This window comes from Pelodiscus sinensis, unplaced genomic scaffold, assembly GCF_049634645.1.
Source record: "Pelodiscus sinensis isolate JC-2024 unplaced genomic scaffold, ASM4963464v1 ctg107, whole genome shotgun sequence".
Taxonomy (NCBI): Eukaryota; Metazoa; Chordata; order Testudines; family Trionychidae; genus Pelodiscus; species Pelodiscus sinensis.
The window spans coordinates 30,609-50,575 of record NW_027465981.1 but is presented as its reverse complement, the minus strand read 5'-3'; the positions used below and the strand labels follow the sequence as shown (position 1 = coordinate 50,575).

At 57.3% G+C, this 19,967-nt stretch overlaps 1 protein-coding gene across 2 annotated transcripts in view; it reads right to left on the bottom strand.

Annotated features, from left to right (window-relative positions):
* LOC102455798 (dedicator of cytokinesis protein 2-like) overlaps positions 1–19,967 on the bottom strand; it is a 336,752-nt gene that overhangs the window by 292,782 nt on the left and 24,003 nt on the right. For both annotated transcript variants that reach the window (XM_075917669.1, XM_075917670.1), the window contains exon 10: positions 14,194–14,329. In XM_075917669.1, coding sequence (XP_075773784.1) covers positions 14,194–14,329 — 136 coding nt within the window. The remainder of the gene's footprint in view (positions 1–14,193; positions 14,330–19,967) is intronic.

Sequence of the window (19,967 nt, the reverse complement as noted above, 5' to 3'; positions counted from 1 at the left end):
CTCCGCCAAGAGCCATCCCCTGAGCCGCTCCACACTCGTATCCCTCCGCCAAGAGCCATCCCCTGAGCCGCTCCACACTCGTATCCCTCCGCCAAGAGCCATCCCCTCAGCCGCTCCACACTCGTATCCCTCCGCCAAGAGCCATCCCCTGAGCCGCTCCACACTCGTATCCCTCCGCCAAGAGCCATCCCCTGAGCCGCTCCACACTCGTATCCCTCCGCCAAGAGCCTTCCCCTGAGCCGCTCCACACTCGTATCCCTCCGCCAGGAGCCATCCCCTCAGCCGCTCCACACTCGTATCCCTCCGCCAAGAGCCATCCCCTCAGCCGCTCCACACTCGTATCCCTCCGCCAAGAGCCATCCCCTCAGCCGCTCCACACTCGTATCCCTCCGCCAAGAGCCTTCCCCTGAGCCGCTCCACACTCGTATCCCTCCGCCAAGAGCCATCCCCTGAGCCGCTCCACACTCGTATCCCTCCGCCAAGAGCCATCCCCTCAGCCGCTCCACACTCGTATCCCTCCGCCAAGAGCCATCCCCTCAGCCGCTCCACACTTGTATCCCTCCGCCAAGAGCCATCCCCTCAGCCGCTCCACACTTGTATCCCTCCGCCAAGAGCCATCCCCTCAGCCGCTCCACACTCGTATCCCTCCGCCAAGAGCCATCCCCTCAGCCGCTCCACACTCGTATCCCTCCGCCAAGAGCCATCCCCTCAGCCGCTCCACTCACGTATCCCTCCGCCAAGAGCCATCCCCTCACCCGCTCCACACTCGTATCCCTCCGCCAAGAGTCATCCCCTCAGCCGCTCCACACTCGTATCCCTCCGCCAAGAGCCATCCCCTCAGCCGCTCCACACTCGTATCCCTCCGCCAAGAGCCTTCCCCTGAGCCGCTCCACACTCGTATCCCTCCGCCAAGAGCCATCCCCTGAGCCGCTCCACACTCGTATCCCTCCGCCAAGAGCCATCCCCTCAGCCGCTCCACACTCGTATCCCTCCGCCAAGAGCCATCCCCTCAGCCGCTCCACACTTGTATCCCTCCGCCAAGAGCCATCCCCTCAGCCGCTCCACACTTGTATCCCTCCGCCAAGAGCCATCCCCTCAGCCGCTCCACACTCGTATCCCTCCGCCAAGAGCCATCCCCTCAGCCGCTCCACACTCGTATCCCTCCGCCAAGAGCCATCCCCTCAGCCGCTCCACACTCGTATCCCTCCGCCAAGAGCCATCCCCTCAGCCGCTCCACTCACGTATCCCTCCGCCAAGAGCCATCCCCTCACCCGCTCCACACTCGTATCCCTCCGCCAAGAGTCATCCCCTCAGCCGCTCCACACTCGTATCCCTCCGCCAAGAGCCATCCCCTCAGCCGCTCCACACTCGTATCCCTCCGCGAAGAGCCATCCCCTCAGCCGCTCCACACTTGTATCCCTCCGCCAAGAGCCATCCCCTCAGCCGCTCCACACTTGTATCCCTCCGCGAAGAGCCATCCCCTCAGCCGCTCCACACTCGTATCCCTCCGCGAAGAGCCATCCCCTCAGCCGCTCCACACTCGTATCCCTCCGCCAAGAGCCATCCCCTCAGCCGCTCCACACTTGTATCCCTCTGCCCAGCCCCTTGGTTTCCCCCACAGATATCTTTGTGCTCCCCCAGTCACTGCTGGGAGGGATGGGCCAGGCCTGTAGTCGCTTCGTCCGTGTGGACATGGAGGCAGCAATTCGCTCTCCCCCAGAGCTGTGGCTTCCGCACGAGCCGAGCACAGGCCAGGCCCAGGGACAGCGGGAGGGATGAGGTTTAATAAAGAGAAATGCAAAGTGCTCCACTTAGGAAGGAACAATCAGTTCCATACATACAAGATGGGCAGCGACTGTCTAGGAAGGAGCATGGCGGAAAGGGATCTAGGGGTCATAGTGGACCACAAGTTGAATATGAGTCAACAGTGTGATGCTGTTGCAAAAAAAGCAAATATGATTCTAGGTTGTATCAACAGGTGTGTTGTGAGCAAAACTCGTGAAGTCATTCTGCCGCTCTACTCTGCACTAGTTAGGCCTCAGCTGGAGTACTGTGTCCAGTTCTGGGCGCCACATTTCAAGAAAGATGTGGAGAAATTGGAAAGGGTACAGAGAAGAGCGACAAGAATGATTAAAGGTTTAGAGAACATGACCTGTGAAGCCAGGCTTCATGAACTGGGCTTGTTTAGTTTGGAAAAAAGAAGATTAAGGGGGGACATGATAGCGGTTTTCAAATATCTAAAAGGGTGTCACAAGGAGGAAGGAGAAAATTTGTTCCTCTTGGTTTCTGAGGACAGGACAAGGAGTAATGGGCTTAAAGTGCAGCAGGGGAGGTTTAGATTGGACATTAGGAAAAAATTCCTAACTGTCAGGGTGGTCAAATATTGGAATAAATTGCCAATGTGGAATCTCCCTCTCTGGAGATATTTAAGAACAGGTTAGATAGACATCTGTCAGGGATGGTGTAGATGGAGCTTGGTCCTGCCTTGAGGGCGGGGGGCTGGACTCGATGACCTCTCGAGGTCCCTTCCAGTCCTATGATTCTATGATTCTCTTTGCTTCTCCCAATGTCTCTGTAATTCGCTGTGATACACTGCTCCCTGCACCCCACGAGGGGGAGCCTCATGACTGTTTTTTTGATCTGAGGAAGTGGGTCTGGCCCACGAAAGCTCATCATCTAATAAACCATCTTGTTAGTCTTTAAAGTGCTACATTGTCCTGCATTTTGCTTCAGCTACCCCAGACTAACACGGTTACATCTCTATCACTATTCAGGTTGTGCAAGCCATCACCTCTCCCAGACCGGACCTTTCTGAGGTGCCTTTGGATAACCCTGATTTTATACTTTATACAGACAGTTCTTGCTTTTATAATTCTAGTGGCGTTTTGGTAGCAGGCTATGCAGGTTGTACTGTCTGGGATGTCATAGAATCTGCCCCTCTGCCTGCTGTTTCTTCCGCACAGGTAGCGGAATTAACGGCTCTCACAAGGGCTTGTCACATTGCTGCGGGAGCTTCGGCTACTATCTACACTGACTCCCGGTGAGCCTTTGGGGTAGTCCATGATTTTGGTATGCTCTGGAAGCAGCGAAGTTTTCTTACTTCCTCTGGCCACTCTATAAAGAATGGACCTTATGTAGCCGCTTTACTTGATGCTGTTCTGTTACCCTCGGCTCTTGCTATTGTTAAGTGTGTAGCTCATTCCTCTTCCTCTAATGAAGTTGCATTAGGAAATGACATGGCCAATCAGGCTGCTAAGCAGCCGCCTTATGTCCTCCTTGGGCTGAAGCATTGTACCCCTCTCTCCTACCACCGCCAGCTCCTTTGCCTTCTCTGTCGGAACTGGCCCTCCTGCAAGACCAAACCCCAGAATCGGAAAAGCAGGAGTGGAGTCTGGCAGGGTGCACCTTGCACCCAGACCACTTGTGGTGCAGCTCTGATGGCCGCATTGTTGCCCCAGTGGTCTTGCTACCTCACCTTGCCCCCGTGCTCCATGGATTGTCGCACGTTGGCAAAGGAGGGATGGTAGCAACCTTAAAACAAAATTGGTTTGCTCCCAAATTCTCCCAAGCAGCCAAAGATTACTGTCTGGCTTGCCCTGTCTGCCAAGCCCACAACGTGGGTAAACCTGTAAAGACAGTTCCGGCAACCAGACCTCCGCCTTTGGGACCATTTCTGAATTTACAGATGGGCTTTATTCAGTTGCCTAAATGTCAATCCTTTGAATATGTGCTGGTTATTGTTTGCTTGTTTTCGGGATGGGTAGAAGCTTATCCCTGCAGGAAAGCTGATGCCATCACAGTGGCAAAGAAACTTCTAAATCATTACATCCCATCATGGGGAATACCCCTTGTGATCTCCAGTGATAGAGGTACCCACTTTACTGGACAAATTGTTCAAAAACTGGCAAAGTACTACTCTAGTACTGGCAAAGTACTCTAGTACTCTAGTACTGGCAAAGTACTACTCCAGACAAGCACTGCACTGCCCACGACTCCCAGAGAGCACAGGAGCAGTAGAGAGACATAACGGGATTTTAAAGAACAAACTTGCTAAAATATGTGAGGACTCTGGCTTAACATGGGTAGAAGCACTCCCGACTGCCCTAATGAGCATGAGAGCCACTCCTAATCGGACAACTGGACTCAGACCACATGAGATTGCATGTGGCCGACCTATGAGACTGTTAAGTAGCCGAGACATTGACCTGGCTGATGTCACACTTGTTAAAGGAAGCATAGTCAAGTATTGTCAGGAACTTATGAGGTGTGTACAGTCTTATCATTCACAGGTTAAGGACACCTTCCAGGAGGCCCCGACTGAGCCGTGCCATAAACTACAACCAGGAGACTGGGTTTGCATACAGGTTCACCAGCGAAAGACTGCCCTGGAACCCAGGTGAAAGAGTCCCTACCAAGTCCTTCTGACCACCCAAACTGCTGTAAAGTGCAAGGGATTGCCCACCTGGATTCACGCGTCCCACTGCAAACCGGTTCCAGCCACTACAGAGCTTGGCCCCAACAAGGAGCACCGCAGACCTGGTACCAGAGACCCAGGTCCAGAAGCAGATGGGCATCAGCACAGGCCCGGTACCGGCAATCCAGGCCCAGAAGCAGACGATCCTGAGAGACCGAGGCCAAGGTACCAGCTGCGGCCCAGAAGAACCTGCCAGCGATAGGTGAAGCAAACTACGAAGTCCTGAAGAACAGCCAGCATGAGGCTGGACAAACAATTCATGTTGAGCTTATGCTTAATCTTGTTTTTAATACCTAGCAGTTATAACCTAGATGGTTCAAATGTGTTTATGCTTTTAATGAACCAAGTTTCCCAGGGATTTAATTCCACAGGTTGCTGGATATGTGCTCACAGTCCTGTACATTCAGAAGGAGGCATTCCAATGATCCCAGTCCCACTGAACAACACTCCAATGAATGGCCCATTGTTTAGTGAATGGGGCCCAAATGATACTTGGCAGGATAAAGGGTTTACTAGCCCAGGGTACATCCGCCTAGCCCTGACCCCAATTGGAGAATACTGCTGGACATGTAATGGTTCAGGAGCCTGAGTGGGAAAAAGCAGGTGTGAGATAAATGTTGTCCTGAACGGGGCATGGTACAGAAACAACACCTGGGAGAATAACAAAGGCCCTCATGACTTCGGAATCGATGGGTACTATTTGCAATGGATGATGAAGCCCCAATGCCAAAGAACCTTAACAGCAAAGGTTGGCCATTACTTCATCCGTGACCGTCGGGCATACAAAACACTGCCCAAGGATTGGAGTGGAACCTGCTATATTGGAGCAGCCTTCCCAGCCATTCGAATCACTAGCCATCCCCCTGGTAGTAGAATCCGAAACTACCGAGAGATAACAGAAACACAGCGGTTTTGGGGAATTGCGTTCCCAGGACTGGGTGTGGCCTATGCAGTAAGAGAAATTCGGAGGCTGGAAGTAGCTTTCGAGAAAGTAGCTAATGCCACAACCAAAGCTCTCCGTGCCATTAATAAGGAGTTAGGAGAAGTGAGACAAATGGTTCTCCAGAACCGGATGGCCCTAGACTACGTCCTGGCTAGTAAGGGGGGGGTTGTGCCTTAGTGGGAGAAGAATGCTGTGTGTGTATCACTGACACCAGCAAGGAAGTGGAGGAAGATGCCTCAGAGATTGAAAGAACTGTGGAAAGCCTAAGGCAGGAGGAAGACTGGACCCTCTGGGGTTGGTTGGGAGGCTGGTTTGGACACACGGGAACTTGGATTGTGCAAGGTGTAGTTTTAGTATTGGCTATATTCTTTTGTGTTTATTTTTGTTTCTTGTTAGTCAAATGCAGTATTTCTTGTATTCTGGAAAACACGAGACAGACCCTTACTAAAGGGAATGTGGAAGTAATGATGTTAAAATACGATGAACAAAGAAAGGAACAAGAAATGTACATAAATACTTTGATGGAAATGAAGGCATAAAATGGTTTTAAAGTTAGCCTTTAAAAGGCTAAAAGGGGAGAGTTGTAGAAATCTTTTCATATTTAGCTAGAAGCCATTCTGTATAACAAAAGCCATTTCACTTTCCTGTGTCCGCACGTATACTAGAGGGAGTGAACTGGCCTTCACCGAGGTGGGGAGAGGCCAGAAGGATGCGCTGTTGGAATCTGTTAATGAACTATTTTGAGCTGAAGCTCGAACTCCCTCTAAACCTGTTTCTTTCTGTGCTGATAACAAGTTCTCTTTGAAGTTTGTTTTGATGGAATGCCCTGGCATCAGACTGGTTAAGGGAATAAAATACTAGGATTGATTGTGTTGAGCAGCCTTACTGGACTCGGCTCTGCTGGGACCACGATTGGCTCACTTGGCTTTACTGATCAATAAAGCTGTCTGTGTAGCTGCCTAAAACTGAGTGAAGCCTTTGCTTCGACATAACCACTGAGATTTTCAGCAGTTACACAGTTACCCAATTACCTGCATTTTAACATCCCTAGTTCCAATCCATTTCGGGAGGCTTTTCCATCCCCCAGGGAGGCACATGGATTTCAGCACCTTCAGCTACAAGATCCACAGACCGTAAAAGCATAGGAGCCAGTATGACACATAAAAACATAAGAATGGCCACACTGGGTCAGACCAAAGGTCCATCCAGCCCAGTGTCCTGTCTGCCAACAGTGGCCAATGCCAGGTGCCGCAGAGGGAGTGATCACAAAAGGGAATCCTCACGTGATCCCTCTCCTGTCATCCATTTGCAGACAAACAGGGGCTAGGGACACCATTCCTACCCATCCTGGCTAATAGCCATTGACGGACCCAACCTCCATGAATCTATCTAGTTCTTTTTTTAACCCTGTTAAAGTTCTAGCCTTCACAACATCCTCTGGCAAGGAGTTCCACAAGTTAACAGTGCACTGAGTGAAGAAAAACTTCCTTTGGTTTCTTTTAAACCTGCTGCCTATTAATTTCATTTGGTGACCCCTAGTTCTTATATTGTGGGAATAAGTAAATAACTTTTCCTTATTCATTTTTTCCGTACCAGTCATGATGTTATCGACCTCTATCATATCCCCCCCTTTGTCTCCCCTTATCCCTCTCTATGGATCTCTATCATATCCCACCTTCGTCTCCCCTTATCCCCCTCTATAGACCTCTATCATGTCCCCCTTTGTCTCCCCTTAACAGACTAACAGAGCCAGACATGTACCCAGAGGCCTCCTACTACAAGACAAGCCCAAGAAAGAAACAAACGGAACACCACTGGCCATCACCTACAGGGTTCACCTAAAACCTCTCCAACGCATCATCAGTGATCTACAACCCATCCTGGACAATGACCCCTCGCTTTCACAGGCCTTGGGAGGCAGGCCAGTCCTCGCCCACAGACAACCCGCCAACCTGAAGCATATTCTCACCAGCAACTATGCACCGCACCACAGTAACTCGAACTCAGGAACCAACCCTTGCAACAAACCTCGGTGCCAACTCTGCCCACATATCTACACCAGCGACACCATCACAGGACCTAACCAGATCAGCCACAGCATCACGGGTTCATTCACCTGCACATCCACCAATGTTATATACGCCATCATGTGCCAGCAATGCCCCTCTGCTACATACATCGGCCAAACTGGACTGTCCCTGCGTTCAAGAATAACTGGACACAAATCAGATATCAGGAATGGTAATTACAAAACCCTGTAGGGGAACACTTCCATCTCCCTGGACACACACTAGCAGATCTAAAGGTAGCCATCCTGCAGCACAAAAACTTCAAGACCAGACTTCAAAAAGAAACTGCTGAGCTACAGTTCCTCTGCAAATTTGACACCATCATTTTAGGATTAAACAAAGACTGTGAATGGCTGGCCAACTACAAAAGCAATTTCTCCTCTTTTGGTGTTCACACTTCCAGATCATCTGCTAGAAGTGGGCCTCACCCTCCTTGACTGAATTAACCTCCTTATCTCTAGCCTCATTCTGTCTCTGGAAATTTCCACTACATGCATCTGCTGAAGTGGGTCTTTGCCCACGAAAGCTTATGCTCCAACACTTCTGTTAGTCTCTAAGGGTATGTCTACACTACCCTCCTATTTTGAACTAGCGGGGTAATGTAGGCATACCGCACTTGCAAATGAAGCCCGGGATTTGAATTTCCCAGGCTTCATTTGCATAAGAGGGGCGCCGCCATTTTTAAAACCCCGCTGGTTCAAACCCCGTGCAGCGCGGCTACACGCGGCACAGAGTAGGTAGTTCGGATTAGGCTCTCTAACACGAGGAGTAACGGTAGTTCGGATTAGAGAGCCTAATCCGAACTACCTACTCCGTGCTGCGTGTAGCCGCGGGCACTGAGTCCGAACTGCCGGGGCTTTAAAAATGGTGGCGCCCGGCAAGATGCAAATGAAACCCAGGATATTTAAATCCCGGGCTTCATTTGCAACTTCGGTTGCCTACATTAACCACCCTAGTTCGAATTATGGTGGTAGTGTAGACATACCCTAAGGTGCCACAGGACTCCTTGTCACTTTTGCAGATCCAGACTAACACGGCTACCCCTCTGATACATATCCCCCTTTGTCTCCCCTTCTCCCCCTCTATAGACCTCTATCATATCCCCCTTCGTCTCCCCTTCTCCCTCTCTGTAGACCTCTATCATACCCCCTTCGTCTCCCCTTATCCCCCTCTATAGACCTCTATCATATCCCCCTTCGTCTCCTCTTATCCCCCTCTATAGACCTCTATCATACCCCCTTCGTCTCCCCTTCTCCCCCTCTATAGACCTCTATCATATCCCCCTTCGTCTCCTCTTATCCCCCTCTATAGACCTCTATCATATCCCCCTTCGTCTCCCCTTCTCCCTCTCTGTAGACCTCTATCATACCCCCTTTGTCTCCCCTTCTCCCTCTCTGTAGACCTCTATCATACCCCCTTTGTCTCCCCTTCTCCCTCTCTGTAGACCTCTATCATACCCCCTTTGTCTCCCCTTCTCCCCCTCTATAGACCTCTATCATACCCCCTTCGTCTCCCCTTCTCCCTCTCTGTAGACCTCTATCATACCCCCTTCGTCTCCCCTTCTCCCTCTCTGTAGACCTCTATCATACCCCCTTCGTCTCCCCTTCTCCCCCTCTATAGACCTCTATCATACCCCCTTCGTCTCCTCTTATCCCCCTCTGCAGACCTCTATCATACCCCCTTCGTCTCCTCTTATCCCCCTCTATAGACCTCTATCATACCCCCTTCGTCTCCCCTTCTCCCCCTCTATAGACCTCTATCATATCCCCCTTCATCTCCCCTTCTCCCTCTCTGTAGACCTCTATCATACCCCCTTCGTCTCCCCTTCTCCCTCTCTGTAGACCTCTATCATATCCCCCTTCGTCTCCCCTTCTCCCTCTCTGTAGACCTCTATCATACCCCCTTCGTCTCCCCTTCTCCCCCTCTATAGACCTCTATCATATCCCCCTTCGTCTGCTCTTATCCCCCTCTATAGACCTCTATCATATCCCCCTTCGTCTCCCCTTCTCCCTCTCTGTAGACATCTATCATACCCCCTTCGTCTCCTCTTATCCCCCTCTGTAGACCTCTATCATACCCCCTTCGTCTCCCCTTCTCCCTCTCTGTAGACCACTATCATACCCCCTTCGTCTCCCCTTATCCCCCTCTATAGACCTCTATCATACCCCCTTTGTCTCCCCTTATCCCCCTCTATAGACCTCTATCATATCCCCCTTCATCTCCTCTTATCCCCTGTGACGTAGTGGGGGTACCTGGCTGGTTTCTATGCTGCTGGCTCTGGGGGAACCCCCACTGGCTGCCGTGGGGACCACGACCCAGCAAAACAGGATGAGTCACTATGCAAACCAGTGGCCAGACACCCCCCATGGAGAGGAACAAAGGAAGGTGGAATGCTGCCTTGGCTGGGGGGCAGGGCTGGAAGTTAGTGGGTTGGTTGCTGGCTGTCGGAGGGCATGGAGGAGAGCCTAGGAGAAGGGGCTGGAGTTTAGGGGCCCAGTCTCCCCCATCTCAAGGGGGCCTGAGGCATCCTAGCCCAGTTACTGTGACCAGATTACATCTGTGCTGCGCTGTGCTGGAGGAGCAATAAACCACCCTCAATTCCATTGGCTGGTGCAGTCTGTTTGTGCCATTTCGGGGTGCAGGAGACGGGGAACCCCCAACGCGCCGTCACACTGGTGTCAGAAGTGGGATGCACTGCACCCCGTGGATGAAGCTCCCAGCGGCAAGCGACAAGGCGCAGTAGAAGCAAGAGCCCTGGAGCCAGGCGTACTGGAGACAGAGCGAAGCGGTTCCTGGGAATCGTGGGGCGCTGCAGCACTAGACTGGTGAGTCTGCACCGAGGGGCCCAGCGGGCAGATGGCCTACGCCCGACTCTTGAAGGCAGAGCTGGTGGGGCTGTGCAGAGAGAGGGGCTTGCCTGTGCGGAAAGCAACCAAGGCCCAGCTGATTACCCAGCTGGAAGAGAATGACCAGCCACAGGGCCAGGATCTTGTCCCCAGGGGAAGCAGCCAGACCTCCCCTGAGAGTGTGTCAGGCTCAGAGAGGGGGAGGAGCGCTGGAACCCAACGGAGAGATGAGACAGCGTCTCCCGGGAGGCCTGCAAGCCGTAGCCCATCTAGGGCAGGGGCCAGCCCAGCGGAGCTGCGGCGGCTGGAGATCCAGCTGCGGATCAGGGAATTGGAAGTAGAGGACCGAGAGAAGGAGCGCCAAGATCGAGAGAGGCAGCGACAGCATGAGCTGGCCATGGCAGAGCGGAGAACCGGCGGGGCACCGGCTGCGCCAAGTGCGGATGGGCCCCAAGGTCCCAGGGCTGCCAGCCACTTGGAGAGGCTCGTGGTGGCCCAATTGAAGGACATGGGTGACATAGACGGGTTCCTCAGCTCCTTTGAGAGGGCCTGTGGACTGCAACGGGTTCCCCCAGCTGACTGGCTGCAGGAGCTCGTCCCCGCACTGAGCCAGGAGGCGGCCGGAGTGCTCAGTCAGCTGGAGGACCTACAGCCAGGGGATTACAACCGAGTCAAGGAGGCCCTGCTGCACAAGTTCGGGCTGACCCCCGAGATGTACAGGAAGAAGTTCCGGGGGGTACAGAAAGGGCCACGGGAGACCTATGTGGACCTGGCCTCCCGCCTGGCGCAATACTGCCGCAAGTGGGTGTCTGGAGTCGGAGCCCAGACCGCAGAGGAGCTGCTCAAGCTGGTCATGATGGAGCAGTTCTATGAAGCGTGCCCACCCAAACTGAGGCTGTGGCTCAAGGACCGGAGACCAGAGAACCCCCAGGAGGCCGGGAGACTGGCGGACGAGTTCACGGAGAGCCGGTCCGGGTGTGAACGGGAGTCCCAGAGAGAAAGGGAACCGCGCAGAGACCGGATCTCGGCTGAGCGACGGAGGGAGTCAACTACGGGGCGAGACCAAGGAACAGGTCGTCTGCGCCCCAGAGAACCAGCCAGGGCCTGGACAGAGACAGCCCAAAGCCTAACTTGCCAGCGCTGTGGGCAAAAAGGCCACAAGAGGGCTCAGTGCACCAGGTCCCAGGACCGGGGACTTTCCAGGGTTAACTGGCTGGGGCGGGAGGAAGGGCAGGCTGCCCCAAAGGCAGGGGCTGGCAGGCAAACCTCAGCTCAGAGAGAGGGGAAGGATGCTCAGTGCACCTCCCCTGGGAGGTCTGATTCTCAGGAGGCGGATTTCTCCGTGTACCGGGTGGGGGCAGGACGGCCCCTGCGGAGCGAGTGCCTCATACCCCTGGAGGTGGATGGTAGGAAGGTGACGGGCTTCTGGGACACGGGGGCGGAGGTGACTCTGGCCCGATCCGACATAGTGGCCCCAGAGCGGATACTACCCCACGCGCAGCTGACCCTGAAGGGCATAGACGGGTCCCCGTTTAAGGTGCCTGTAGCCAGGGTGCATCTGAAATGGGGGGCCAAGGAGGGCCTCAAGGAAGTGGGGGTGCACCCGCACTTGCCCACCGAGGTGCTGATGGGGAACGACCTAGAGGAGTGGCCCCACGAATCCCAGCGGGCTCTAGTCACTACCCGGAGCCAGAGCCAGCGGGGGGCTGACAACGTGGGTCCAGGGAAGGACTCCTGGCAGCGTCCTCAGGGTCCCATCCCAGTGGACACGGGGTCCAGCCAGGCTGGGACTCCGGACCTAGGCAGAGGTGGGGGACAGGTCCCGATCCCTGCCTCAGCAGCTGAATTCCAGGCTGAGGTGCAGGCAGACCCCTCCTTGCAGAGACTGAGGGACCAGGCTGGCCTCCGTGCAGCTCAGCCCCGGGGGAGAGGTGGCCAGGAGAGATTCCTGCGGGAGCGTGGGCTCCTGTTCCGTGAGTGGCTCCCCCCCAGGAAGGTGAGGGCATGGAGGGTAGAGCGGCAGCTGGTCGTCCCCCGAAAGTATCGCCTCAAGCTGCTGTATTTGGCCCACGATTCCCCCGTTGGGGGCCACCGGGGGATCCGGAGCACCCGGCTGAGGCTGCTCCAGCACTTCTATTGGCCGGGAATCTTTACAGCCGTGCAGCGGTACTGCCGGTCCTGTGACTCCTGCCAGAGGGGCGGGAAGGCCCAAGACAGGAGGAAAGCGGCTTGGGGGTCTCTACCCCAGATAGACCCTCTGGGCTGGCTGAGAGAGTTATGGGAGGGGAAGTCCTCCCTGGATGGAGCATCGGGGGTGGAAGCCGCCCTGGCTGTCCAGAGAAGGCTCGCTGGGCTCATGGCCCCGGCCCGACAGACCCCGGCCAGAGATCAAGGCCAGCGGAAGGGTGGGTGTGACCCCCGAGGACAGGCCTGGGCCAGTCACCCTGGAGCGGGGCGGCGAATGGACAGAGGGAAGCCAATTCATGTGGGGCCTTGCCACGGCCGGCCCGAGTCAAGGGGAGCACCCATGTCCCCAGGGCGGGTTCCCACGCAGAGGACCCGAACTTCCCTAGGTCACGAGCGGAGTGACCCTGCTCAGTTCGCTCTCGGAGGGGGGAGAACTGTGACGTAGTGGGGGTACCTGGCTGGTTTCTATGCTGCTGGCTCTGGGGGAACCCCCACTGGCTGCCGTGGGGACCACGACCCAGCAAAACAGGATGAGTCACTATGCAAACCAGTGGCCAGACACCCCCCATGGAGAGGAACAAAGGAAGGTGGAATGCTGCCTTGGCTGGGGGGCAGGGCTGGAAGTTAGTGGGTTGGTTGCTGGCTGTCGGAGGGCATGGAGGAGAGCCTAGGAGAAGGGGCTGGAGTTTAGGGGCCCAGTCTCCCCCATCTCAAGGGGGCCTGAGGCATCCTAGCCCAGTTACTGTGACCAGATTACATCTGTGCTGCGCTGTGCTGGAGGAGCAATAAACCACCCTCAATTCCACTGGCTGGTGCAGTCTGTTTGTGCCATTTCGGGGTGCAGGAGACGGGGAACCCCCAACGCGCCGTCACATCCCCCTCTGTAGACCTCTATCATATCCCCTTTGTCTCCCCTTATCCCCCTCTGTAGACCTCTATCATACCCCCTTCGTCTCCCCTTATCCCCCTCTATAGACCTCTATCATACCCCCCTTTGTCTCCTCTTATCCCCCTCTGTAGACCTCTATCATACCCCCTTCATCTCCCCTTATCCCCCTCTGTAGACCTCTATCATATCCCCCTTCGTCTCCTCTTATCCCCCTCTGTAGACCTCTATCATATCCCCCTTCATCTCCCCTTCTCCCCCTCTATAGACCTCTATCATATCCCCCTTCGTCTCCCCTTCTCCCTCTCTGTAGACCTCTATCATACCCCCTTCGTCTCCCCTTCTCCCTCTCTGTAGACCTCTATCATACCCCCTTCATCTCCCCTTATCCCCCTCTGTAGACCTCTATCATATCCCCCTTCGTCTCCTTTTATCCCCCTCTATAGACCTCTATCATATCCCCCTTCATCTCCTCTTATCCCCCTCTGTAGACCTCTATCATACCCCCTTCATCTCCCCTTCTCCCTCTCTGTAGACCTCTATCATACCCCCTTTGTCTCCTCTTATCCCCCTCTGTAGGGTTCTACTTGCCGGCTGAGTCTCGTCTGTCTGTGGATGTGGGTGCAGGGTTGGGGACCCCCCCAACGTGCCATCACATTGGTCACACTGGTACCTTCTGGTTTCACAGTCTGAGACACAAGCTCCAGCTGTCACTCAGCCCCCCAAGGCAGGACTGCTGCACACTGTCAGTACCCTCCTCCCCACCTGGATCCAGGGCCCACACTCACCTGAGACGCCAAAGGGCCGCCTGAGACCCGTGCTCGATTTCCGGGAGTACGTCTCCTTCAGGTCCATGCGCCCCACCCGCACAATCTGACACACCAAGAAGAGTTTCTCTCGTTTCAAGTCCTTGCTGCCCAGGTCCTGGGGAGGGAGAGAAGCTCAGAGAGGGGCCACACAGAGCACAAAGGCCTGGCCAGTGTCTCACGTCCCACACCGGGGGCCCTGACGCCACTCATGGGGGCTGCATGGCACTAGGGGGCTAGCCCCCGCCCCAGCCTTTCAAAATCTCCCAGCGTGCACTGTTCCCAGAGGGCCCGGCAGCAGGGACACATATGCAGAGAAGTGTGGGGCTCTGGCTCAATGGGCCCTAGGCAGCGTTGGCGGAGAAGCTGAACAGCCCTCGCAGGGCTTCTGGCACTGAGCATGGCTGGGCGAAGCCCCTCAGCCACTCCAGACTGGAGCCCCTCTGCGTGGACCTGTGCCTGCGGCCTCGTCTCACCCGGGCCAAGCGCCGCGCGGGGTGGAGGGATCAGCTACAGCAGAAAGACATGGCGGGGTGGGGTGGGGCGGGGGAGGCGGGGATGCAGGGGCCCTAGAATCGCAGAGCCCTAGGACTGGGAGGGACTCGCAAGGCGTCAAGCTGTGACGTAGTGGGGGTACCTGGCTGGTTTCTATGCTGCTGGCTCTGGGGTAACCCCCACTGGCTGCCGTGGGTACCACGACCCAGCAAAACAGGATGAGTCACTATGCAAACCAGTATGGCCAGACACCCCCCATGGAGAGGAACAAAGGAAGGTGGATGCTGCCCTGGCTGGGGGGCACGGCTGGAAGAGTGTTGGTTAGTTGGTGTCTGGGAGCATGGAGGAGACAGCCTAGGGAAAGGGGCTGGAGTTTAGGGGCCTGGTCTCCCCCATCTCAAGGGGGCCTGAGGCATCCTAGCCCAGCTCTGTGACCAGATTACATCTGTGCTGTGCTGTATCCTGGAGAGGCAATAAACTTCCTCTATTCCACCGGCTGGTGCAGTCTGTTTGTGCCATTTGGGGGTGCAGGAGACAGGGGACCCCCAACGCGCCGTCACACTGGTGTCAGAAGTGGGATGCACTGCACCCCGTGGATGGAGCTTCCAGCGGCGAGCGACAAGGCGCCATAGAAGCAAGAGCCCTGGAGCCAGGCGTGCTGGAGACAGAGCGAAGCGGTTCCCTGGAATCGTGGGGCGCTGCAGCACTAGACTGGTGAGTCTGCACCGAGGGGCCCAGCGGGCAGATGGCCTACGCCCGACTCTTGAAGGCAGAGCTGGTGGGGCTGTGCAGAGAGAGGGGCTTGCCTGTGCGGAAAGCAACCAAGGCCCAGCTGATTGCCCAGCTGGAAGAGAATGACCAGCCACAGGGCCAGGATCTTGTCCCCAGGGGAAGCAGCCAGACCCCCCCAAGAGTGTGTCAGTCTCAGAGAGGGGGAGGAGCGCTGGAACCCACCGGAGAGATGAGACAGCGTCTCCCGGGAGGCCTGCAAGCCGCAGCCCATCTAGGGCAGGGGCCAGCCCAGCGGAGCTGCGGCGGCTGGAGATCCAGCTGCGGCTGCTGGAGATCCAGCTGCGGATAAAGGAATTGGAAGCAGAGGACCGAGAGAGGGACCGCCAGGACCGAGAGAAGGAGCGCCAAGATCGAGAAAGGGACCGCCAGGATCGAGAGAGGCAGCAACAGCATGAGCTGACCAAGGCAGAGCGGAGAACCGGCGGGGCACCGGCTGCGCCAAGTGCGGATGGGCCCCAGGGTCCCAGGACTGCCAGACGCTTGGAGAGGCTCGTGGTGGCCCAATTGAAGGACATGGGCAACATAGACGGGTTCCTCAGCTCCTTTGAGAGGGCCTGTGGACTGCAATGGGTCTCCCCAGCTGACTGGCTGCAGGAGCTCGTCCCCGCACTGAGCCAGGAGGCGGCCGGAGTGCTCAGTCAGCTGGAGGACCTACAGCCAGGGGATTACAACCGAGTCAAGGAGGCCCTGCTGCACAAGTTCGGGCTGACCCCCGAGATGTACAGGAAGAAGTTCCGGGGGGTACAGAAAGGGCCACGGGAGACCTATGTGGATCTGGCCTCCCGCCTGGCGCAATACGGCCGCAAGTGGGTGTCTGGAGTCGGAGCCCAGACCGCAGAGGAGCTGCTCAAGCTGGTCCTGATGGAGCAGTTCTATGAAGCGTGCCCACCCAAACTGAGGCTGTGGCTCAAGGACCGAAGACCAGAGAACCCCCAGGAGGCCGGGAGGCTGGCGGATGAGTTCACGGAGAGCCGGTCCGGGTGTGAACGGGAGTCCCGGAGAGAAAGGGAACCGCGCAGAGACCGGATCTCGGCTGAGCGACGGAGGGAGTCAACTACGGGGCGAGACCAAGGAACAGGTCGTCTGCGCCTCAGAGAACCAGCCAGGGCCTGGGCAGAGACAGCCCAAAGCCTAACTTGCCATCGCTGTGGGCAAAAAGGCCACAAGAGGGCTCAGTGCACCAGGTCCCAGGACCAGGGACTTTCCAGGGTTAACTGGCTGGGGCGGGAGGAAGGGCAGGCTGCCCCAGAGGCAGGGGCTGGCAGGCAAACCTCAGCTCAGAGAGAGGGGAAGGATGCTCAGTGCTCCTCCCCTGGGAGGTCTGATTCTCAGGAGGCGGATTTCTCTGTCTACCGTGTGGGGGCAGGACGGCCCCTGCGGAGTGAGTGCCTCATACCCCTGGAGGTGGATGGGAGGAAGGTGACGGGCTTCTGGGACACGGGGGCGGAGGTGACTCTGGCCCGATCCGACATAGTGGCCCCGGAGCGGATACTACCCCACGCGCAGCTGACCCTGAAGGGCATAGATGGGTCCCCATTTAAGGTGCCTGTAGCCCGGGTGCATCTGAAATGGGGGGCCAAGGAGGGCCTCAAGGAAGTGGGGGTGCACCCGCACTTGCCCACCGACGTGCTGATGGGGAATGACCTAGAGGGGTGGCCCCATGAATCCCAGCGGGCTCTAGTCACTACCCGGAGCCAGAGCCAGCGGGGGACTGACAACCTGGGTCCAGGGAAGGACTCCTGGCAGCGTCCTCAGGGTCCCATCCCAGTGGACACGGGGTCCAGCCAGGCTGGGACTCCGGAGCTAGGCAGAGGTGGGGAACAGGTCCCGATCCCTGCCTCAGCAGCTGAATTCCAGGCTGAGGTGCAGGCAGACCCTTCCTTGCAGAGGCTGAGGGACCAGGCTGGCCTCCGTGCAGCTCAGCCCCGGGGGAGAGGTGGCCAGGAGAGATTCCTGCGGGAGTGTGGACTCCTGTTCCGGGAATGGCTTCCCCCCAGGAAGGCGAGGGCATGGGGTGTCCAGCGGCAGCTGGTCGTCCCCCGAAAGTATCGCCTCAAGCTGCTGTATTTGGCCCACGACGTCCCCGTTGGGGGCCACTGGGGGATCCGGAGCACCCGGCTGAGGCTGCTCCAGCACTTCTATTGGCCGGGAATCTTTACAGCCGTGCAGCGGTACTGCCGGTCCTGTGACTCCTGCCAGAGGGGCGGGAAGGCCCAAGATAGTAGGAAAGCGGCTTGGGGGTCTCTACCCCAGATAGAGGACCCTCTGGGCTTGCTGAGAGAGTTATGGGAGGGGAAGTCCTCCCTGGATGGAGCATCGGGGATGGAAGCCGCCCTGGCTGCCCAGAGAAGGCTCGCTGGGCTCATGGCCTCAGCCCGAGAGACCCTGGCCAGAGATCAAGGCCAGCGGAAGGGTGGGTGTGACCCCCGGGGACAGGCCTGTGCCAGTCGCCCTGGAGCGTTGCGGCGAGTGGACAGAGGGAAGCCAGCTCATGTGGGGCCTCGCCACGGCCGGCCCGAGTCAAGGGGAGCACCCATGTCCCCAGGGCGGGTTCCCACGCAGAGGACCCGAACTTCCCTAGGTCACGAGCGGAGTGACCCTGCTCAGTTCGCTCGCGGAGGGGGGAGAACTGTGACGAAGTGGGGGTACCTGGCTGGTTTCTATGCTGCTGGCTCTGGGGTAACCCCCACTGGCTGCCGTGGGTACCACGACCCAGCAAAACAGGATGAGTCACTATGCAAACCAGTGGCCAGACACCCCCCATGGAGAGGAACAAAGGGAGGTGGAGGCTGCCCTGGCTGGGGGGCAGGGCTGGAAGAGAGTTAGTTGGCTGGCTGTCTGGGAGCATGGAGGAGACAGCCTAGGGAAAGGGGCTGGAGTTTTGGGGCCCAGTCTCCCCCCATCTCAAGGGGGCCTGAGGCATCCTAGCCCAGCTCTCTGACCAGATTCCATCTGTGCTGGGCTGTATCCTGGAGAGGCAATAAACTTCCTCTATTCCACTGGCTGGTGCAGTCTGTTTGTGCCATTTCGGGATGCAGGAGACAGGGGACCCCCAACGCGCCGTCACACAAGTCCAGTCCCCCGCCCTCCCTGTAGGGCCAGGCATCGCCTAGAGCAGCCCTGGCAGGTGTCTGCCCAACCTGCCTTCAGTGTCTCCAGGGACGGGGATTCCACAACCCCCGGCAACTTTTTCCAGAGTTTGACCCCCGTGACGGCGCGTTGGGGGTCCTCCGTCTCCTGCACCCCGAAATGGCACAAACAGACTGCACCAGCCGGTGGAATAGAGGGAGTTTATTGCCTCTCCAGGATACAGCACAGATGTAATCTGGTCACAGAGCTGGGCTAGGATGCCTCAGGCCCCCTTGAGATGGGGGAGACTGGGCCCCTAAACTCCAGCCCCTTTCCCTAGGCTGTCTCCTCCATGCCCCCAGCCAGCAACTAACTAACTCCCTTCCAGCCCTGCCCCCCAGCCAGGGCAGCATCCACCTTCCTTTGTTCCTCTCCATGGGGGGTGTCTGGTTCAACAGGTTTGGCGTCACCTCTGCCTAGTGAGGCTTTCCCTGCTGGGTCTTGCTCCAGACAGCAGGGGTCACCACAGCCCAGCCACGGGCTCACAGGAAAGCCAGGGAAGGGCAGTCAGGCCCTAGTGTCCAAGTGCCACAGAGGAAAGGGGCCCAGGAAGGGTTTGGAGGGGCACGTGGTGGTGGCAGGAGCTAGTGTGACCCCCGGCTGCTCGTTTTACGATGGCCTGAACAGCGTCAGAACTGCTCCGAAAGACCATTGTAAACCGTCAGGTGACGCCTCTGACTGCAGGTGTGTACTGACGGGTAGACACACGTCCACTGGAGAGAGAAACACGCTGGGGGGCCCAAAAACGTCTGTTCTCCCTTCTTTCCAACCAGCACAAGCAGTCACCTAGCAAACCAGCGAGGCCTGGGGCCATTCACGGCAGGGGAGGAGGAGACATGACAGCCCAGCTGCAATGCGGGAAGCGAGGAGCATGGGGGCACAGGTGGGATGGGGGAGGGGCCGGTGGCCCAGCTGCAGTGGGGGAGGGGCGGGGCCGGTGGCCAGCTGCAGTGAGTGAAGGGAGGGACATGGGGGCACAGGAGGGGCGGGGGAGGGGCCGGTGGCCCAGCTGCAGTGAGTGAAGGGAGGGACATGGGGGCACAGGAGGGGCGGGGGCGGGGGAGGGGCCGGTGGCCCAGCTGCGGTGAGGGCAGGGAGGGACATGGGGGCACAGGAGGGGCGGGGGCGGGGGAGGGGCCGGTGGCCCAGCTGCAGTGAGGGAAGGGAGGGGCATGGGGGCACAGGTGGGGCGGGGCGGGGGAGGGGCCGGTGGCCAGCTGCGGTGAGGGAAGGGAGGGGCATGGGGGCACAGGTGGGGCGGGGGGGGCCGGTGGCCAGCTGCGGTGAGGGAAGGGAGGGGCATGAGGGCACAGGTGGGGCGGGGGAGGGGCCGGTGGCCA